At 37.7% G+C, this 22,552-nt stretch overlaps 9 protein-coding genes across 9 annotated transcripts; 5 read left to right on the forward strand and 4 right to left on the reverse strand.

Moving 5' to 3' along the window:
• Nucleotides 1-194: 194 nt before the first annotated feature.
• On the reverse strand, nucleotides 195-3,305 carry FDP41_002288 (uncharacterized protein; the record flags this gene model as incomplete). The annotated part of the gene is made up of 1 exon (XM_044705465.1): nucleotides 195-3,305. One exon carries the CDS (start codon nucleotides 3,303-3,305, stop codon nucleotides 195-197), a length of 3,111 nt encoding a protein of 1,036 aa, XP_044563181.1.
• Nucleotides 3,306-5,845: 2,540 nt separating this feature from the next.
• On the reverse strand, nucleotides 5,846-7,649 carry FDP41_002289 (uncharacterized protein; the record flags this gene model as incomplete). Its single annotated transcript, XM_044705466.1, has 2 exons — nucleotides 5,846-7,194; nucleotides 7,256-7,649. 2 exons carry the CDS (start codon nucleotides 7,647-7,649, stop codon nucleotides 5,846-5,848), a joined length of 1,743 nt encoding a protein of 580 aa, XP_044563182.1.
• A 249-nt stretch (nucleotides 7,650-7,898) lies between these two features.
• On the reverse strand, nucleotides 7,899-10,347 carry FDP41_002290 (uncharacterized protein; the record flags this gene model as incomplete). The annotated part of the gene is made up of 3 exons (XM_044705468.1): nucleotides 7,899-8,396; nucleotides 8,450-8,519; nucleotides 8,582-10,347. The coding sequence occupies 3 exons, from the start codon at nucleotides 10,345-10,347 to the stop codon at nucleotides 7,899-7,901; spliced, it is 2,334 nt and encodes a 777-aa protein (XP_044563183.1).
• Nucleotides 10,348-11,112: 765 nt separating this feature from the next.
• On the forward strand, nucleotides 11,113-12,582 carry FDP41_002291 (uncharacterized protein; the record flags this gene model as incomplete). Its single annotated transcript, XM_044705469.1, has 2 exons — nucleotides 11,113-11,858; nucleotides 12,105-12,582. The coding sequence occupies 2 exons, from the start codon at nucleotides 11,113-11,115 to the stop codon at nucleotides 12,580-12,582; spliced, it is 1,224 nt and encodes a 407-aa protein (XP_044563184.1).
• Nucleotides 12,583-13,112: 530 nt separating this feature from the next.
• On the forward strand, nucleotides 13,113-14,906 carry FDP41_002292 (uncharacterized protein; the record flags this gene model as incomplete). The annotated part of the gene is made up of 1 exon (XM_044705470.1): nucleotides 13,113-14,906. The coding sequence occupies one exon, from the start codon at nucleotides 13,113-13,115 to the stop codon at nucleotides 14,904-14,906; it is 1,794 nt and encodes a 597-aa protein (XP_044563185.1).
• A 731-nt stretch (nucleotides 14,907-15,637) lies between these two features.
• FDP41_002293 (uncharacterized protein) lies at nucleotides 15,638-17,739 on the forward strand (the record flags this gene model as incomplete). The annotated part of the gene is made up of 2 exons (XM_044705471.1): nucleotides 15,638-17,227; nucleotides 17,368-17,739. 2 exons carry the CDS (start codon nucleotides 15,638-15,640, stop codon nucleotides 17,737-17,739), a joined length of 1,962 nt encoding a protein of 653 aa, XP_044563186.1.
• Nucleotides 17,740-18,068: 329 nt separating this feature from the next.
• On the reverse strand, nucleotides 18,069-18,707 carry FDP41_002294 (uncharacterized protein; the record flags this gene model as incomplete). Its single annotated transcript, XM_044705472.1, has 1 exon — nucleotides 18,069-18,707. The coding sequence occupies one exon, from the start codon at nucleotides 18,705-18,707 to the stop codon at nucleotides 18,069-18,071; it is 639 nt and encodes a 212-aa protein (XP_044563187.1).
• A 129-nt stretch (nucleotides 18,708-18,836) lies between these two features.
• FDP41_002295 (uncharacterized protein) lies at nucleotides 18,837-19,687 on the forward strand (the record flags this gene model as incomplete). Its single annotated transcript, XM_044705473.1, has 2 exons — nucleotides 18,837-19,362; nucleotides 19,422-19,687. The coding sequence occupies 2 exons, from the start codon at nucleotides 18,837-18,839 to the stop codon at nucleotides 19,685-19,687; spliced, it is 792 nt and encodes a 263-aa protein (XP_044563188.1).
• Nucleotides 19,688-20,423: 736 nt separating this feature from the next.
• FDP41_002296 (uncharacterized protein) lies at nucleotides 20,424-22,327 on the forward strand (the record flags this gene model as incomplete). The annotated part of the gene is made up of 2 exons (XM_044705474.1): nucleotides 20,424-20,931; nucleotides 21,090-22,327. The coding sequence occupies 2 exons, from the start codon at nucleotides 20,424-20,426 to the stop codon at nucleotides 22,325-22,327; spliced, it is 1,746 nt and encodes a 581-aa protein (XP_044563189.1).
• Nucleotides 22,328-22,552: the final 225 nt, after the last annotated feature.

Below are 22,552 nucleotides of genomic sequence, written 5' to 3' on the forward strand. Positions count from 1 at the left end.
ATGTCTCTTGTCAAAGAGAGTTTATTTGGGATGGTAAGAGGGCAATCAACGACTTTCTAAATCGTTCTTCAACGTTCCAATATTTGTTCGTCTTCTTCATAAATTAGGGTTGACAGCTACTGAATGTTGCTTCAACGTAATATCTTTGGTCTGCAATAATTAACTTTTCAAAACATATGGAAATGTCAAACTTTTTACCTTTCTTTGTGTTCTTTAGTTAAGGAATATCTCAACATTTTCTTCATTAATTTGGGACAATTGCTAAAAGTAATTTCACATTTTCGTCCATCAGTATCCTGAATGTCTAAAATTCGAAGTTTGGGTGTTTGCAAGTCAAGCTCAATTGTAACATTTCTAACTCCAAATAATCGTAACATTTTAAGATTGGAATGCACATAATCTTTAAGTGTGACGTAGGATCTCTCTTCTCCATTGTAGCAAAAACCATATTCCATTCTGACATCTAACACTTCCAAGGATGGAAGTTGGCTCAATGCAAATGAAAATCGTTGTTGTGGATCCATAATTTCAATAATTTTCAAATTTGCAAAGCGATGCGTATGCAAATGATTGAACGGTGAGCATAGACCCATGGATGTGAAAGATTCCAATGGATTATCTTCGTTGTCACAAAATTTAAGACGGCCAGGATAGGAAGTTTGAATAAGATCCACACTCTTCAAGTTTGGACACTTCAGTTTGGTTTTTTGCACTGATTCATGAATATTCATTTCTAAAGAGATTAAATTTGGGGACTCAATGGAGAGAGTATCGTCTTTGAGCCTTTCTGTTGTCTTGGCTGTTTTCAACAAATGTTGAATGGTTGCTTTCATTTGCTCGCTTTCATAAGGAATTTTCTCATTCCACTCCAAACATGCACTCATGCTCTTGATCAAAGGATTTGTCAAATAAAACGTGCTAATATCTAATTGAATTTTGACATTTTTCAAAGTTTTGTTTGTGCTTTTTTTGCCACACAATTCGTCAATTCTCATAAATAATGCTGGCAAAAGCTCCTTTTCTTTTTCGTATGCGGTAATGACAAGACGTATTACCAACTCCTCAATGTGAGAGATTAATGCATTGGGAAGAATAATTCCGCTAGAAGTTTGAGGATTAGAAAAATTCAATGAGGTCACTAAAGGGGTCTCCCATCTCCATTGATGTGAATAGTAGAATAATTTCTTATTTCCTCGAGAGCTGCATCCAATGATTAGTCCATTCAAATCAATCGTCTTCAATTGGGCGCATTCAATAAAACAGTCTTGCAAATGTGGCATCCGGATGACTACTTTTTTCGCTTGAGGGCATTTTAAAGTAATGCCTGCAAATCTGGTATCCTTTAACAAGATATCAACAATTCCATCATGATTAATAATTGTTGATATTGATTGTTCTAGACTTTCATTCGATTGATATTCTTGGTAGGTTTTACCTCTTTCTGGCTCAATTTTAAAAATTAGATTCTTTAACCCTTTCAAGGTGGTAATCCATCTTGAATAATTATGAATCATGTCTGTGCATGTGGTCAAAATTTCAAGCATTTCGAGATGTGAGCCAAATGAACTCTTTGAAACGGAAAAATTGTGAATTCCAATGAGCGATAATTTCTTAATCACAGGAGCTTTCATATACACAGCATCAACGTTGACCACGTTAAAAATATTCGAAGAATCTGTGTTTGACTTGAGAACCAGCTCCTCCAATTTTGGAAATTGAGAGGAAATTGCCACATCATATCCTGTAATTCCTGAAGTAATAATGTTTGTCAATATCAGTGTAACTAATTTTGGATAGTGAAGATTGAATAATTGATTAATGTTAACAATATTAATTTCTTCAAGCTCAATATGGAGAATATTTTGTAAAAACGACATGTGTGAGAGTTGCTTGTTGTAGTTTGCATATCCAAAATGGTCGATACAGAGATATAATAACTTTAGGTGACTATTGTCATCAACAACATCGCCTAATTGTTCAAAAACTGCGGAAGGAAATGAATGGTTACAAACAATAGCACCCTCTTCTGTTTTTGTCACATGGAATGCAGATCCATTAATATAAACGGATACGTATTCAATGTTGGGATTGTTTTTTGCCTCATTGATAATTTTGAGGAATTCTTGTACAAGATGAGATCCACACTCAAGATCAATCTTCTTCGTGTCTTCGTTCACTTCGACATGCCAACATAATCGAAGTTCTTTCAAGCTCTTCCATTCGGTCAAATTTTGAATAATACTTGTGTCAATAGACTTTAAACGGGTGTTCGATTGTTCTTCCTCTCCATATCCTCCTTCTCTTCCCCTGTATGTAAAGTTTAAGGTGAGCACTTCGACATTGGGAAATGAAGTATTGTAATAATGTAATATGTTTTCTTTTTTTGTTGGTGTCGACGGAACACTTGGTAATTCAATTACATTCTCAGTAACGGTCACCCAATCACATACAAAATTAATATCGAGAGAAATTCTTTTTGCACACTCAGAGTTCATCATGGATTGCATAAATTCAATGAACAGCTCATGAACTGAATGTTTGTATTGTTCCTTTTGGAACACTAGAGTCTCATTGTCACAATTTTCAAGCTCAATACCTGATGGTTGATGATCAAGAACAAGAGATTCCTCGTTAATCATGTAAAAGTACATGAAATTAATGAAATCAAATTCTATGAATTCTGTCACGAGACTTTTTCGCATTAATTCTCTCAGTCTTTTGTTGACATGGGAAATTCTAATCCATGTAGTAAAAAATTCGCAGTAAAATTTGATGGACTCTTGTTCTGCTTCATTGACACTGTCCGAACGTGTTTCATAAAACTTGGCGAGAGGTGATTGTGACACCAACGGTACAACCTCAATGTCAAATATCGACCTATGATAACACTCTTCAGGAGATTTGTAATGATGCTCTTCTGACGAGGAGGACGTGACACTTTGTAAATCACTGCCTAATGAATTCGCTCGTTTTGTAGAATGTTTAAATACATTCAACAGAAAAGAAAGAATGATATTCCATACGGAGTCTGGAAGAGAAGTTATATTCGTCGAAGATGATGGCAAGGGTGCGAGATGAGTTGTTGTAGAATCCCGATGATTGTTGATAGCAATACCCATCACAGGTCCATAATTTTCATGATGATGACAACCTGACAGTAGCACCATGTTCGGAAGTGTGGTTTCAGAATTTGAAACTTTTCCATCCCTCGTTGTTATTCCGTTCGCTCGAGCTTGCTGATGATGATTCAACTGGGTTCCTATGCTCTCACCCTCCAATGTACACGGTTCGATTGGTAATGACATTTTTTTTAATGGCTGAATTCTTTGAAATTTCTATTTTTGGACCATACGATTAAATATGGAGCGAGAATAGTGAAACAAGATGAATCCTTATTAATAATAAAAATTTCATTCCTGTGGGACATGATGTCTCAAGTGATGTTAAACCCATCCATTTAAAACATTAGGAATTGACACATCAAAAAAAACGATTGGCAACATTTACGACAGACATTATTGGACCAATTCATGAAGCAAAGAGGCATTAAAAGAAAGAGAAAATCATCATCATCATCAACGAATACCCCCACATCCTCCTCACACTCGGTCCCTTCTTCATCCTCCAATGATTCGGATTCCATCCATGAATCAACTTCTCAAACAAGTGAGTCTAACTTTGAACAACCTTCACCTTTCTAAATGTCCAAGAAGTGGATGGAACTTTAAACTCTGAAGGTATGACATTACAACAATACTCATTACAGAATCCAGATGTTGAACAGGAAGAAGAGGTCTTAGAAGACGATGAGGACTTTGTTTGATTCAATGCCTTTTACATTTGTATTGAATGAATCAATCCAATGAATCTGTGAACAGATCATCAAAATGTCACGATGTAACGAGGCACGTCCACGATGGCAATTCCCATCTCAAAGATCCCTCTCCATTACTATTACACATATATACGAAGATTCCCACCTGAAAACAACACTAATTCTCAGCGCAATTTTTTTTGCAAGTGCAATAATTCATGAATGAATGCTCCACAAATTCGTTCTCCAAAAAGAAACACAAACTGTGGAAGGTTGTTGTTGTTGTTGGATCGAATCATCATCATCATCATGAAGAGAAAGAATTTTGAAGAAACGGTGGGATCGTGCAGTTCTTCAGCAAGCTCATCAACCTCTAAATTGTCCTCTTTGTCACTCTCCGATGATACGGACGACTCAAATGAAAAGAAGGAAGTGACAACAAGTTCCTTTTTCCTTGTACCATCCAATCGTTATAGGTCCTAAGACAACTAAATATGTTGTATATTTGAAAATTAAAAAATTTTGGGATCACTGAATGGGCGATATTTCCAAACCCAAACCCTTGATAAAATCTCTTGTCTGGATCATGGATATTAAGAATTATCTTATTTGAAGGACACAAAGGCAATGACATGGTTCAAACATGAAATTCCTTGTTGTGTGAGGTTCTTCACAATCACTCTATTTGACTTAACTACATCAATTACAAAGGATATAAACACATATTCAATCATTAAACACAAACCTGTTCCAAACAGTGCTGTACTTGTCATCATTGATCACACAAAGGGATTTGTCATGACTATTCATTCACATTCTCAACAACAAATACTTCTACAGTGCTCATCATGATGAACAATAACATATATTATCACAAGAATGAATAATTGTCAAGGAACTCCCCGTGAGAATTGATCAATCATTGAATGATTTCGTCCAATGTGCAAGCCATGCATGTGTTGTCAACAGAACATTCACAAAAACACTTCTGATTGTGTTATTCAAAGAAATACATCCCAATACTCTCTATAGACAGTCTACGTCTGTTAATTGAGACAATGAAACGTTGAAACTATCAATGTGACATGATTGTCATGATCAGTGATATTGTACTCAACACCATGATCAATAATTCACACTGGTTCCAAAAAACACAATTATAGTGTGAAATACACATGGATACATCACATATATCAATTTGACAAACTATCAACTTGTATTTATTGTTATAGAGTTCAATTTAACTTTTTCTCTGGAACTTTCTATCATTTTTGAACTTGCAAATAAAATTTTCGATTAATCCCACACACCACTAAAGCAAAAACCGACTCTTCACTATTTCAAACATGTCTCATTTTTGATGAAATAAACAACATAAACATGTTGTACTGATCATATAGAAGGGGTATTGCAGTGGTAATAAGTATTGTACTTGGATCTTCAACTATGATGAACTCGATCATTACTTCGAATAGCAGTGTGTTGGAAGTTATGAACGAAATCAAAACAAAGGTAGAAAAGATTGAGGAATTTATTCATGAATTGAAGAATGATCTCGAAGTGGTCATTTCACAATTCATGGGCAGTAGCTCTTCGACAAGACCAACCATTGCTTCAAAAGAAGAAGATGACTAACTTTGAAACCTCTCTGTGACCTCTACTTGTAAATAAATCAAAATTCAATCTTTCATGAGAATTCTTGACGATTTGTAATGATCTCTTTGTTCGACACAATTCATGCTTTTGTCCATACGTTGTGTCTGAAGCTGACTCTGTTCTATTTGTTGTTTTTGTTGATTACAAGTATCTTCAAAGGTACGGAGCTGATAATCTTTCTCTCTGACAAGTTGTTGACATGAACGGAGCTGCTGTTGAAGAATGTTGTGCTGAGCTTGGAGCTGTTGATGACTGGATTGAAGGGCATAGATTTTTTGTTTTTCCTCTTCAGACACACCGTTCCCCATATTTTATTATTTTTTTTGATCTTCATTGACGTTTGAAGGGTAATCGAAATGACGATCACGTCAAAGTTTATTTAATGAGCGACAAGGATTCCTGTTCGAATTTCTTTTGAACCTCTTTCTTTTGTCCCTGGGCATTTTCAGCTGTAATCAATATCTCTGCCTTTCCGAATTGCATCTTGACAATGATTCTCTTGTCATTCGAAGTTTTGTCAGGAAATGGGATTATAATATCTTCCAGATGTTGAATTCGACCAACAGTGTCAACAAATGGTACATCCTTTGCCTTGTAAGGAGAACTGAACAAACGAATTGTAACATGGTCATTCACTGCATCATATTCTTTCTGAATGGTATGATCTTCATCAACTTCCTGTCCTCTTTCAACAAAGACTTCGAAAATGTCTTTACATAAATGTCGGCCTCCCTCATAGTAATATTTGGATCCTGGGTGATGTTCTGGATCAAAATCGTCCATCACACTAATACCATAGGTAAGTTTTGCTCTTCTTGAACGAATAAGACTTGGATCTTTTCCTAATAAGGCACCTCCCTGAATGACAGAATTCCCACTGCATGTTGGGAAGACAATATCCTTAAACATACTTCCATATTGAGTTTTGATCATATCTTGAAGGTATAGATTATCACTCAATCCTCCCACCATGAACAGGTAATCCACCTTTCGATCGCGATTTTCCTTCTTGAATTGTTCAACTTGATCATCCACTAAACGTAAAATATTAGGAACGACCTTGTCAAAGATTCTTTGCACATGCTCCTTTGATAGTGAAATGTTATTTCCTCTTCTTGTTTTGTTGAAAAAGCCTGAAGATGGATATGCATTGTCCACTTTGTCCATGGCTGGTGGAGCTTCAACTTTAATCTTGTCCATCACCTTCACGTTTCTCTTCTTGTCTTCCCAATATTGTAGTAATTTTAACAATGATTGAGGAAAATCCCTTTTGAAGGTGATGAATCCGCTATCCAAGTTCTCATCCAATACCTTCATGAATTCTTCATCAAGCTTTTTGGATCCACAAATATTACCATTTTGAATGGTGAGCTCACGAAGACGGCCTTTCTTCATTTCATAACAAGTGATATCGACTGTACCACCACCTGCGTCCATGATCATGAAGGTTTCACCTTCCTTTACACCTTTTTTCATCTGCGCCATGTTTTTCAAACAATATATGGAGGCTGCTTCTGGTTCAGTGACAATCATAAAGTCATCCTCAGGAGCATTGACATTTGAAATGTACTTGGCTTTGTAAGCAATTTCTCTCATTAAGTGGATCTTCTTCTCGTCATAATGAGAAGGAACAGAAAAACACCATCTAATGTCTTGCATCGTAGCCGAGCTATCAGCGTTGTGAAGAAGTTGCATAATATGTTCCAACAGCATGGCCAGATAGTCTGCAATAATGTCGACAATTGACTTTTTTCGTGAGTGTCACCCTATCTACCACATACTCACTTTCTGGATTCTGCATAAACTTGAGCTTGAGATCTGTAAAGTACTCTCTCCGGTCTTTCTCTTCGAAGGACTTCGCACTAATCAATGAGGGAGCACTACTTGTGGAACGAGTAGCTTCTTCTCCATCACTACTCTCCTTATCGTCATCATCATCAGCGTAGAAATGAGTATTTTGAGCTCTGAATCCGTATTGAAACCTTACACCACGATCGTACATGATGGCAGAAAGATTCTTGCGATAAGTTTCATTTGGAGCACACTCATAGGTTTTTGGTGAGAAAATGTCATCACCATTGACCAGAGCAATGGCAAAGCCAGAGCCAGTGGAACCAAAATCAACACCCACCACAAAGCGCTTTTTGGTCTTAAGACGGACAGGATCGTGTTTTAACATTTTTTTGTAGCTTGATGGGAAGGTGAATGGTGACATGTCAATTTCACATTAAAACGCTAACGTTATCACGCTAATGGTGTCTGAGCAAAGGAGGAAAAGATTCTGTGAAAGAAGTAAATATCTTCTCTTCGACTACGGTTTTTAAAATTCAATTACAGTAAGGATCAAAAGATATTGTTTATCACACCTTAAAAGTTTGAATAAGGATTTCTTCTTTGGAAGCCAACCACTCCTTGACAACAAAAATGGTTATTCAAGCAAAGGCAACAAACTAAGGTATGTACTTTTCAACTCTCCAAGATTAATACCAGAAACTGAAAAAGTTCCCCTTCCGATGGTTGCAAAACGTTGCATCAGTTCTTTGTTGATTTCGTTTCCAAGACAAATGACATGCACGACAAGATCAGGATATTTCTGCATAAGCCCTTCAAGAACTTGAGGACCTCCATCGTCATGCCAAACTCCATCGGTCATGAACAAAACAATTGGTTTGTAGTTGGAATGATCGTTGTGAGCAAGAACCTCCCCAACCCTCAAAAACACATTCTTGAAATTGTTGCCGCCGCCAGCATTGTACTTCATCATATAGTCCTTCACCAAGGATGTACTGATAGGTTGCTTTTCATAAATAAGGATAGAGTCATGATGATGAAGAATACACGAGCAAATATCTTGTGAAGATTCTCTCTGTGCAATAAACTCATAACAAGCTTCATACAAGGCACCAACTCGGTTGTTATGAGATCTCTAAACAATTCCAATGGTCAAATGTGAAGTAGGTTCTAACTAATGATACTTACTCTTAAGAAATCCTTGGAAGGAGTGGCATCGCTGCAGCTCATCGATCCAGAAATATCATTTGCAAAGATACTATATTCACAACCCATCCATAAACATGAATTCAAAACATTCAAGTTCCACAAATAACTTACATATGATTCATGGACTCTGCATGTTCCTCTTCTGGAACAGAGGAATCTTCAGAGACAAATATTTCACCATCGTATTTGATTGTGGCCGAATACACCTTTCCTGAAGTTTTCTCCAAAGCTTCTACTTTCGTCTCCGATCGACCAAAATACATTTTCACAACCACCACTCGATTCAAACCACCGGTAGTGTCCTTCATGTCCACAATAATTTGTCCAATCTTGCGACACTTTGTTTCGTCCACCACTTTCAACGATTTCAACTTGGTGGCATAGAAAACCAATTTCATCGCTTGTTGATTCACTCTCTGTGCTTTGTAGACTCTTTCAATTCCTTGATCGACTTCCACTTCTTGTCCAAAACTAACAAAGGTATCAAAAATCTCTTCCTTACTTCCTTTCATGTTTACTTTCACACCATACGTCAGTCTCATTCTTCTCGTGCAAATCAAGGAATCATCCAATCCCAATAGGGCTGCACCGTCAACCACAGCTTCTGCAGGTTCAGTTGGAACGACTACTTGAGTCGATGCACTACTAAACAAACTCTTCAAACGGTTTTGAATCACTTCAGACGAACCGAAACCACCCACAATGAAAATGAAATCCACTGTTTTTCCAGTGTTGTTTTTTACCTTTTCAAGTTGTGAAGAAACCAATTCGGCAGTTTGGCTCATGGAAGGTCCATAAATTTTCTGCAAGGCTTCTTTTGTGATGATCAAATAATTATGACGACGATTGTTCCTGTACTTGGGACATACAACTCCTTCTTCCTCGACTATTGCTGGGAAAGTATTTGGCATTTCGAGCTGAACATCAGCATCGATGGTTTTGGTAGAGACCTTGAGCTTCTCCCAGTTTTTCATCACCTCCAAGTAGGTTTGAGCATACTTTCGTTTCAGAGCATTCACAAATTCAACACCAAAACATTCTTCCAAATAATGGAGGAATCGTTCGTCCAAATAAGTGGAACCACAATCACCACCATCACCGTCACAAATTTCTTTCAATTTTCCTTTTGTGTACGAGTGGCATGTCAAATCGACCGTTCCACCTCCCAAATCACATACCAAAAACGATTGACCTTCTCTCAATGCAGAACCTTTCATGGCCTGGAATTCCATACAATATGCAGCAGCACCTTCTGGTTCCAAAACGATTTTGAAATCATCCAATGAAGGTTCTTTGGTTGAAATAAGACCAGCTTCATAGGCTGCAATTCTCATGGCAGCTTTATGTTCATCTTTCCAAATGGCAGGAACTGTCAAGCACCATGTGATTTGAGAGGTTTCCAATGGACATCTCAGAATCTTTTCAATGGAAGGTTTGATCTCTTCCATATACAAGAGTCTCAAATAATCGACGACCAATTCACCAACATTCTTCTGAACGGTGTTTGTGGTGTCGCTACACATTTTGGAAGGATTGTTGAAAAGACCCATCTTAAAGTTCTTGAAGTGGAAATATTGACTGGTCTGTTCAATCTCGTCATCAGAAGCATCCTCCATCTCCTGAGAAATCAACTCGAGAGGGGAGTAACCCCAAGCCACTGGCTTTTTTAGATTATCCTTTTTGTAGAGTAGATGTGTCAAAGTTTTTGGATATCTCACACCTTTTGGAGCGTCTTTCCATTCATTGTTCTTGACTCTGGTTTTTTTGGAGTCAGTTTTAAACGAATAACAATAACCAGATCTCGAAGTACCAAAGTCGATGGATATGACCACCTTCTTGCTGAGTCTGATAGGATCAGAAGATGTGGAAGGTAGCATGTTTTTTTTTTGCGTGATCCTGAATTGCTGGCGGAGCTGTCATCTGTCGTCAAAGAATTTTTGGCCAACGTGATGACAAGCATTTCAAAAGACGTAGCACTACTACCACAGATTTCACTCCCACTCAAGTTCACTTGGCTTTTACCAACAATAAGAACAGCAGCCAACAACATGACGAGCTTGTCATTTCCTTCCACACCAAAAACTTCGACAAAGAATGGCTCGGAAAGCCCATTACTTCGAGTGAAATTTATTACTTTTTCACTTGAAGACAGATCCAACAAGACTTTTAAACACCCAACTGAACTGTTCCGAATGAGATCAAGAATGACATAGCGCTCACTCATACAGTGATCATGTATGCCGATCAGGGAACAACGAATAGCAAAAAAGTCATTGCTCGAACTGCACAATATATTCACACATTCTATAACAGTGAACATCCAAATTATTTTTTTGTGTATCATTTGGGAGATATTTCGTTTGCGGATGATTTTTCAGTTGAAAAGTGTCAAATCATTTGGAATCGATATATATGGAAATGATGGAAAATATTATGCCTTATGTGCCTTATATAGTTTGTGTTGGAAATCATGAGGTAAGTTGAATTATACTTTACACGTCATCGATGAAGTAATTGTGTCCATCGATTGAATGTCGTTATCTCATGACATGTCAACGGTTCCACTTTAACACTTTGAATTTCATTGGATGACTCACTCTTGGATTGCATTAATTGGGTGGAGGGAATCTTTTCATAACAGAATGGACCACAAAACAAACCCTACTATGACTTTGAAAGAGGTTTTATGGCTTACAACAATCGTTTTCATGCCAGGAAGAAATTTTTCCCTAATTGGACACAACATGTGGCATTCTGGACTTGTGACATTTGTGGCCATTGATACTGAAACAAATATTCCTCATTCCTTCTTTCCAGAATCCAATTTTAAAAACAAGGTGGATCAATCGGAATGGTTAAGTGACACCTTGTCTAAAATTGATAAAAAGAAAACACCTTGGGTTGTGGTTGGCCATCGTCCAATTTATAGTTCTCAAAATATCTTTTCAGCTGCTGATGAATCAATTATTGGAGAATCAAAAATTCTCCAAGAAGTCTTTGAAGATATTCTCTACAAATATCATGTGAATATTGCCATGTTTGGTAAAGCAGGAAAATGTTCCTGGAAAAAAATCACCAATCCGCACACCCATATACAAATGCGAATGCATACAGTAGGCCATGTTCATAGCAACGAAAGAACCAATCCAGTCTACAGAACTCTTGTAGAACCCAATTTCGGGGAGGGGAATCGAGAGCACGTTGTTGAAAAAAAAACAAAAAAAATTAAAAAAATGTATTCGTGGACGAGTCGTTTGAGTAGCGTCCTGACCGATGCAATTTCGATATTAGGACTCATGGCCATTTGTTTTGGAGTTTCTTCCTATTTCTTGGCTGCTCGGCCGCAAGATGTAAACATTCGGGTGGAAATTGCTAATCTTGTAAAATTGTAAGTCTATGATGAGTTTTCGGAACGAGAAGATATTGATCGAATCATCATATTTTGATATTTATCAAATATTTGAAAACATTGGATGTTTTAATTTCTTACATTTCAAATATTATGATTATCGACGATGATATTCATGTTTGATTATTATCATTTCATCACATAAATATTTCATTTCGGAAATCTCTTTTCATCACACGAAAATATAACTCTTCATCATGATATTTATAAACAATGAATGAACAGCAACAAATTGGACTTCAGGCCACACTACAATCCTGATAGAGCTTCTTTTGAATTTAAGCTTGATGCCGATCTTACTCCTATTTTTAATTGGAATGTGAAAGTTTTGTTTTGCATGCTTTATGCTGAATATTCAACGCCGACTCATGAGTTGAATCAAATCATGCTATGGGACAAAATCATTGAAAGAAGTGATGTTCTTGAAGGGAAAGTGGACACACATTTGATTTATAATCGCTTGAAAGGAAAATATTCCTTAATTGATTATGGCAATGAGCTTCGAGGAACTAATATCACATTGAAATTCAGATGGAACGTCACCCCATATGTAGGATTATCATACGATCAAGAAGTTATTGTTGGAGAATTTAACTTACCAAACCAATACAAGAAATATCAACGGTCTGACTATGATCACAATAAGATAGTTTATGATGAGACCTATGATCCAAGAATGAACTACGGTCCACTTGAGAACTAATTACAACTCTTTGTCTACATCTGATCAATTTTATGCGTAACATTTCATAGTTTATAAATTATTTTTCGTTTTTGTCCTTAATTCCTTCATCCTTGAGAACGATCAAAGCATGCCGCATATTGGCTTTCCTCATTCCTACTTAATGCATCTCTCACTTGGAAGCTATACTTGCCTTTTTTCAACTGTTCATTCCTGCAATGAAAAAACAACTTTTATGTGTGGGAACAAGTACTATCGGAAGTGTAATGACCAAGATAAAAGAGACTATGCCGTTGTCGACCACAAAGGTTTGTCATGCAAGCCAAAAGAGGCATGTTTCAACAAAGTTCACCAAGACTTTCGAATACATGACAGCTGCCAGGTCATTCATCTCACATGTCAATGATAATTCAACAGATGCATCAAAAATAGAAGGTGTATGTTTATGATGCCAAGGATATTTGAGAGGACCATAGGGGGTTTTTATTCATCAGTCATATATTTTTTTGTTGCCAGTCTTTAATCAAGTGTGACACTCAACATGAAAAACCATGTCACGCAACACCACAATTTTGGGCCAATTAAATAGCGTGTACAATTCATATCCTTTAAAAAGCTCAAAATTAAACTCTTACAACTCAAGTAAAAAGAAACAAAGAGAAATGGTCTCACTACGCAAATTAGTTGTGAGTTTCGTGTTGGTCCTGTCGGTCGTGCTGATTGCACATCTGACACAGGGTAAAGAGATTCGATTGAAGGATTTGAAGAGACTTTCACATCCAATTAAGAAAGCCTGCTACTCACATGATGGCATTGGAGTCAATCCCAAACATCCAACATTTGGTGCAACTGGACAATCATTCCCAAGACTTACTCCAGCCGCCTATACGGATGGTGTAAGGGTCCCTCCACGTCAAAAGTATTCCGCAAGAGAACTCAGCAACGTATTTTGTAAGCAAGAGAAGTGTGACACAAGCAACAAGTACGGCGTCAATGCCATGTTCTATGCGTTCGCTCAATTCATCGATCACGACATTGACTCCATGGGTACCGGCAGAAACAGCGAAACATTCCCAATTCCTGTTCCACCTGGAGACAGATTCAAAACACCAACTATTCCATTTACAAGAGGTACCTTCTCCTCCGAAAAAGTTATTTTCATTGGTGATCCAGTCAATCAAGTGAATGTTATTACAGGTTACATTGATTGCTCACAAATTTATGGCAGCGATCCAACAAAGGCAAAAGCATTGAGAACCTTGCAAGGAGGATTATTGAAAGTGAACAATGTCTTTGGTGAAGAGTTTCTTCCAAATTCCTTCGTTCATACCAATGGTAAATTCTTCTCTGGTGGTGGTAACAACAGTATTATTGCCGGAGATGATCGAGTCACCGAGGCACTACCAATCTCTATCATGCAAACTATCTTCCTTAGAGAACACAATAGATTGGCTCGACTCATCAGAAAGAGATTTGGCATTTGTAAGAAGAGTACCAAAAAGAAGCGCGTGGATGAGTACATTTACCAAACTGCAAGAGCTATCAACTGTGCTCAAATTCAATCCATTACATATCGTGAATATCTTTCCAAACTCTTGGGTAAACACAAAATTAATCCATACAAGTTGAAGTTTGACCCTGATGTGAACGTGACACCAGCAAACGAATTTGCTACTGCTGCATACAGATTTGGTCACTCACTCGTGTCATGCGAGCTCCACAGAATTGATGAAAACGGCAAGGAAATGGAAACGATCCAGTTTAAGGATGCATTCAACGGTTTCAGAAGGCTCACTAACAACAAAGGAGAGCTTGAGATGCTTGTTAGAGGTCTCTGTACTCACTTTTCTCAAAATCTTGATGAAAAGATTGCGGATGGCCTTAGAGACTTTTTGTTCGGACCAAATGTTCGTTTAGATCTCGCTGCATCCAACATTCAACGAGGACGTGACGCAGGTCTTCCATCCTTCAACGATATGAGAAAGAGTTTGGGCCTCAAGCCACTCTCAGCCTCTCAAATGACATCTGATCCTGAACTTCGTGAAAAGCTTGTCAAATACTTTGGAGAAGAGTTGAACGATCTTGACCCATGGTTAGGTATTCTCATCGAACCAAAGTATGGAAACTCTCAACTTGGTCGATTGGGCACCAAGATCGTGAAGGAACAATTCGAAAGATTTGTTAAGGGCGACCCTTGTTTCTACACTCACCGAAGAAAAGCATGGATGAAACAAGTGAGAAAGGCTGTTGATCGTGTAACTCTCGCAGACATCATTGCTGCCAACACCAAAATATCCCGAAATGACAAGGCACTCTCAAGATCTGCTTTTGATTTTAAGCCATAAAACAATCGAGTTTGCACAATGATTTCGGTACTATGTCCTGTTCAGTGCAAAATAAAATTATTGTAAATTACAATTTCTCTTATTGATAGGGTCCACAGAGAAGTGGCAGAAAAAATTCGCGTTACCTAGGAGTCCATTCTCACACGGATGTCTTTAGTAAAAGGCGAAAGACATTGGTTACTTATGAGAACGGTGAGGAAACTGGTCAGCACTGTGAGGGACAGAGAGTCTTAATAAAAGCCTCATTTTTTTCAGCAGAAAACCCTCATATATTATGGGAGAAAATTGAATATTTTGAGCTCCGTAATTGGAGTGATTGAAGGAGTAGAATGTTCTGCTGATCAGAGTGGTTCGATTCGATGGTGTTGAAACTACTATGGCTCCCAGTTGAAGGAGCATCATGCTGTTGTTGAAACGATTTCATCCAAAGGCTGGATGACACGTCATTGTCTTCGTTATCTAGCCTCTAGGAGTTGTGGAAAGAAAGAAAAAATTGTTTTGACTTCTCTTTCGGAACGGAGTATAAGCAACAAACTACTACTGATACACGACACATTGTGTGTGATCGATCCGATTCTGAAAGGACTAGTGATAGATTTTTTAATCTCTATAACAAGAGAGATATCGGGCTTCAAATTCTCATAGAATAACAACAACGACAGGAAGAATAATCATATATCCATTGCTTTGGATCCAAACGATACAACGGTATCAATAGCAGCATCATCATCATGAAGAGTCGACGATTCTACGGAACTGCGGCTTTGTTGCTCCTCCTTTTCTTATTGCCATTCATTCTCGATGGCATGAATCAATCTTATCATCAAATATCCAGTGGACTTCTTTCCTTTTCATCGGGTCATGGAGCAATTTCTCAATCAACAACAACAACAACATCATCATTTGTCGTAGAGGCTCAACGAAGACGAAGAAGAAGATTAAATCTCGAGAAAAAGTTAAAGACTCGCCGTAGTAGTCGTGATGAGTATGAAGAGGATGATGATGACGACGATGATGAAGACAATTATAATTACAGAAAACCAAAGAAACAAAAACAACAACCTCCATCTCCACCTCCGCAACAACAACCACAAGAGGATGACGATGAACAAAATGGAGATCTAGACAGTGCCTCTTCTACTGGTGGTGGTGGTGGTGGTAATAGTCGAGCAATTGCTGAAAAGCACTCATTCAAGCCTCCCTTCCTTTACGGAGGACAACAAGGCATTCCGTACTGGGAATATGGCGGAAGTGCCATTACTACTGAAAACTACATTCGGGTGGTTCCAAACATTAAATCCAGAACGGGATACATTTGGAATTTGGAACCAGTTCATATGAAGAGTTGGCAAGTTGAAATTGATTTTCTCATTCACAATACACATAGTCCTGGTGCTGATGGTTTAGCTTTTTGGTATGCCAGAGAGCCAATGAAAACTGGTACCTTGATGGGCTATACGGAGAGTTTTGATGGTTTGGGAATCTTGTTTGATACCTATGACAACAACATGGATGGAGATAATCCAGCTGTGATTGCAATTATGAATCATGGAGGTCCAATGAAGCTTGATGTGGATAATGATTTTAGAGCCAACCAATTGGATCGTTGTCGAGCAGATTTTAGAAATCCAACACATGGTAGAACTACAGCTCGAATTACTTATCAAAACCGAATGTTGAGTGTTTATATGGATACTACAAACTCTGGACAATTTACCAAATGTTTCGAAATTAATAATGTGCACTTGAAGGATGGCTATTATTTCGGTATCACTGCTGCCACTGGAGGATTGGCTGACAATCATGACGTGCACAGTTTCTTGGCCTATGATCTTGCCTATGAGCCACACAAAGAGGCAACTGAATCTCATCATCACAGAGGTTGGTATGATCCCTATGAAGAATTCCAAAAGTATCTCGAAAAACAAAAGAAGGAAGAGGAAATTTTAAAAAATTCTCAAAATGAACCACAGCAAGATCAACATGCCAGTACAACAGATTCAAGCCATACTGGCAACACTTTGCAACATGATGTGACTGCTGAACTTGAAAGAAAGAAGAAGGAAGAGGAGGATACATGGGCACAAGAGCAAAAGCTGTTCGATGACCTTAAGGAAAAGATGAAGCATGTTGATGAGCCACAACAAGAGCCAGCTCAAACCAAGCCACAACAAAAATCAAACGAAGCTCAACCACCTGTCCAACATCATGAAGGAGGCGCCGTCACTTTCAACATGCAAACAGGATTGCTCATTTTGGAAGCTTTGGAAGAAGTGGTCAGAACTATTAAGAAATCCTCAACAAAGAGTGACATTATTAATGTAAGTATTACTTATCTTAATTGTGATGGATTTAGTAATTTTGATCTATCAAAAAAATATAATCATTGTGTTTCCGAATGATTGGTCCAACATTTTTCAAATATTTTTTATTCAACAATTTGAAAATCTTTTTCATTTAGATTCTGGAGTTTGTAAGCGAAGTTTCTAAAAAACAAGAAGAAGTTCAAAGAAAATTCACAGAATTTAGCGAAGACACAAAGAAGGATGTGGCTGTTACTTTGGCAGAGTTGAAGAGAGATACTGATACTTTGAACAGTCAACTCAGAAGATTGGACTCACTCATTACCAACATTTACAATGATGTTGGCAATATTCAACGATCTCATGGAGACATTCAACAAGGAATTTCTAAACAATCAGAGTCATTGGGAGAAATGCAAAGATTTAGTAATGGCTGGTTATTGGTCATTTTCATCTTCTTCCAAATTGTGTTCGCCATTGGTTTTATTTATTACAAAAAGTTCCAAGAAAGCAAGACCAAATTTTACTAGACCTAGTGAGCTATGACTTCTAAAAGAAGCAACCTCGTGCCGATCATTCCAGCAATTTAATTTCTTGATTAAAAGACAAAAATAATATTATCAATTGATCATTAAAATTCAAACATTATTTAATAAATCACCACCACTATTAAAATTCAAAAACGAATGGTAAAAAACTTTAAAGCTCTAGTTCATCAAATTCGGTCCATACTTTAACATTTAACCTTCTCAATAGTCTGGAAATAAATCTTACAGCAGGTTTGATCACATAGTGCAATTCATTGCTATAAAATACAATGGCAAGCATGAGTACGATAATGAACAATGCAACATGTAAACTAGGAATTAAACCGGCAATCACATCCTTTCTCTCGACATCTGGTGGAAGAAGTGTTGATACGGAGAGACGAGATGATTTTTCTTTTTTCAGAGACAGATTGTGGTGTTAAAAGTGGTTCATATCCGCTAATTCTTCTCAATCGACTGCTTCGAGTTGAAAAAGTTGATGTCACAGAGCCTGTTGGTGATAACACAGCAGTCCTTATGAAAGAATCCTCCAATCCTCCACTATATATTGATTTCGTTCTAGAAGTTCTAGAAGTGTCGAGTTGAGTGTCATCATCGTGTTGATATACTTCATTCTCAAATCTCTCCTCATCTTCATTATGGTCTTCGGGATAGTCCTGATAATCAAGAATATCTTCATTAGAGTCTTCTTCAAATGGGTCTTTGGGAATACCAAAAGGATCTTCATCATAAACAATCATTTGTTCATCATCATGAGTCTCATGTAATTCGTCTTGGTAGTCCTGAGAGTCTTTATATTGTGCTGCTGTGATAAACTTTTGTTCATTCCGTAAATTATAGAATGGAGAGCTCGGTGATTTCACTTCCTCCTCCTCATCATGATGATAACGATCATTAGTTGTTGAGGAGGCAGAGAGTGTAGACGAGTTATGATAGACTTGAGAAGCCATTCGTCGTTCTTAACGAATAATTTTTGTTGAAGGATTTTTAAAATGAAAAGGCGCCAAAAAATTTCAAAAAATTACAAACGGCACTCAAAGACACGATTAGCCTTGATTGAGAGTGTGTAGCCTTTGAGAATGAAAATGAAAGGACTCTCCTCTTATTCTGTTTCAAATAAGAGAAAAGATTTTCAACACCAAACAAGTAGTAGCTCATTGGGAAATAAAAAGAAGATCGTGCACGATCACTCGGTTGATGATCGTCCCGAAAAAACAGAGGAAACTCAAATCCAATCTAAATGTGGTGATGTCATCTCTTACATGGTTCAAACTATTGATCGGAATGGGCTCACAAAATCATCTCAGGATGTGATGAATGAACAATTAGAGGCTGCTCATTTCTCTATGGAAACTGGTTTGTATATTGTTTGGAGAACGAGGAATAAGGGAGCTTGTGGAGCATACTCTCAACATTCGTTCCGAGATTGTTCTCGAATAGCTCCAAGCTCAATTTGTTTTTGTGGCCACCCTTTGAAAGATCACTTTAAGAAAAACAATGGAATCATTTCCGGTTGTTCTTCATGCAAGGGATGTAAAATGTTCGAATACATCCCAACAAGACCAGCAGAGACGGGTGAGTTTTGGCTGGAACATCGAACAGATTGTAAGTGAACCGTATTGTTAACAAATTGTCATCCATGGAATCAACGATCTTGCAAACAGTTAATCCTCAAAAATATGAAGTGAAATGCAAATGCAAACATTCTTTCAGATATCACAAATGTCCAAGCAAGCGATGCACTGTACCTTCTTGTAAATGCCAAAGTTTCACCAGCTCATTTCTTTGTGTTGTTTGCAATGAACATTGGGAAGAGCATGATACTATTGCTGAAACAAGAGAAGAACGTATTCAACAAAAACTTCCTGTTGATGATGATTACATTCTCTTTTCTGAATCTCCATCACTTCAAAGAGTTGTTTTTAGATAACAACCGAAGCTTATCCAAAATGCACAAATATTGTAATACCTTTATATATTCCCTTTGAACGGTTTAATCAAGATTTAACAATGAAACGGTGTCACGTTCCACTTTTAGCTGCCAAAGAAGCATCCTCCATATTAAAACAATATGAAGTAGACTGTTCAACTCTGCTACAAAACTCGGGTGGCACAGAATTTCAGGACTGACAGAGGAAGAGCAACATCTAGTCGAGTCCCGTGGCGTCTCCGTGTCTCTTGGCAATGAATGCACTTTCAGCTACAAAGTGAATGGATACAAACACGTAGAACATGATTTACGTTTGAAAGAAGGAGATATTCTGATCTTTAGTGGTTCACAAAGAATGATGTGGCACACAGTGAAGAAAGTGTATGGCAATGACACAAGAATCCTAAGGATTTGAACATGAGAGGATTTCAAGGAAGAATTAATGTAACCCTTAGAGAAGGCACTTATTATCCAGACAATAGCGCTCCAAACATTAACATTTTGTAACTTAAGGCGACCACTCCTCATCATCATCATGGGCAAGGTCAGTAAAACTCCTTAATCACAAAACGCTCACAGCTCCGACGCGTTCATGTTCAAAAAAATCATAATCATCCTGATGATTCACATGAGATATTCACGAACCGTGGGTCGAAATGATCGGTTTCTCATGACAACGACGCTGGTGGTCATCATGATGATGACGACAGCTCTTCTTCTTTTCAGTCCACATAGGATGGTTCGTGGTGAAGACAATATATCCATGACGAATCAACAACAACAACACTCCTCGCAACAACGTCTTGCTTCTCTCATCCAACAATTGAAACAACAAGCCTCACCATCATCATGGAGCTCCCCATCAAGAGCCAAGAGTGATTTTTCTTCACCGCAACATCGGAATGATGTGGATTTCATCTTCAATGTTACCTCTCTCGGAGTCTTGAAAGGAAAACGAAGTCCCTCTCTCAACTTCCGATCCTTTAAAAACATTCCCTATGCGCAGTCTCCCGTGGGTTCACGACGATGGAATGATCCCGTGCCTATTTCTACTCCACTTCAAGGTGTGTTGGATGCCACGCAATTTGGACCTCAATGTCCACAGAATTGTTTGTTACCGAAAGGTTTATGTGCAGAGACAATGAGTGAAGATTGTTTGACTCTCAATGTCTATACTCCTGATCAACTTGGGAATGGAAGTTTACCGGTCATGGTTTTCATTCCAGGTGGACATTTTGATATGGGTAGGTTTTGGAATGCCATTCAATTAGTGAGCTCATTGTTTATTATAAAATATCAAACGGTGTTTATCATGATTTTTCACAAACGATGAAATGGAACAATTTATTTTGTGAAATATGAAACACTTGTGATGAATTGTGGATATTTGTAACTTTTAAAGGAACTGCTAATTGCGCGCTCTATGATGGAGGATATTTTGTTGGCAAGACGAATGTAATTCTTGTTACGATCAATTATCGTTTGGGAGCATTGGGTTATTTAGTGAATTCTAAGAATGGCCTCAGAGGTAACTTCGCTCTCAAGGATCAAAGATTAGCATTGAAATGGGTTCAGAGATTTATCGATCGATTTGGAGGCAATCCAAATTCAGTGACAATTTTTGGTGAGTCAGCCGGCGCTGGAAGTGTCACTGCCTTATTGATGAACAAGGAAAGTTGGCCACTTTTCCATAAAGCTATTCTCCAATCCAATCCATTGGCTCTTCCGTTTAGAGACATTTCAAGCAGTGATCAATTGGGAGATCGTTTTATTCGTGAAAGTGGATGTCAAAAATCTGAAAACACTCTTCAATGCATTCAAAATTTGAAATGGCAAGATGTTGTGGAAATTGGAGACTCTGCAAGTAATCATTTAAATATTTGGCATCCTATTATTTCATTCATGCCATGGACACCATGTCTCGATGGAAAGGAATTATTTGAACAACCTTTAGATGCTTTTAAAAATGGAAATTATGCCAAAGTTCCAATGATCATGGGAACATTGTCAGAAGAAGCAATCATGTTTGTGTACTTGGCCCTCTCCAATCCACTTCCTTTCTATGAATACGATGGTGCCCTAATAGCCTTATTTGGATTATTTGATTATTCAAAAGTTCATTCATTATATCCTCCAACAAGTGGCAGCGACCAACGTGTGGAATTTTCCATTCTCGGAACCGATTACATTTTCACAGCACCCACTCGAAATGCGCTCATGAATATTCATAATCACCAACCAAACATTCCTGTCTATTTATTTGAATTTAATCACACCCTCTCATTCAGTTCGGAAGCATGGATGCCACGATATCCCTTCTGTGTTGGTCACGTTTGTCATGGCTCTGAACTTCCAATATTATTTCACTCCTCTGAATTATTGAACTTACCATTGATGCCACAAGAAGAAGAGTTGTCTGCTGCCATGATGAATTATTGGACCAATTTTGCAAAAACCTCAAATCCAAACCTTTCTTCTTCAACATATTCCACACAAAATGTTCCAACGTATTGGGAACAATTCACTCCTTCTAATTTATTGAATATGGAGCTTCAAACTCCAAAAGTGTTTATGAATTATGGACTTCGAAAACAAAAGTTAGACATGTTTGATTCGATTGGATATCATCATGGATATTAAACAATTTTTTTGATACCATTAATGCTATCCATATCAGGAAGCTATCAGTTCACTCGGAATGCTTGAGAATGACAGTTTCCCAAAGCATATTTATTTAGAAAAAGGAAGAGTTTCTAACAATATGTGAGGTAAAATTTTTATTTTCTTCTCACTGAGGAACTGTCGACCACGTTTTTGTTGTTGCCATGAGAACCAGCTTTTTTGTTTTCAATACAACCACATCAA

Source organism: Naegleria fowleri (genome assembly GCF_008403515.1).
Source record: "Naegleria fowleri strain ATCC 30894 chromosome Unknown tig29, whole genome shotgun sequence".
In the NCBI taxonomy this organism is placed as follows: domain Eukaryota; phylum Heterolobosea; class Eutetramitea; order Acrasida; family Naegleriidae; genus Naegleria; species Naegleria fowleri.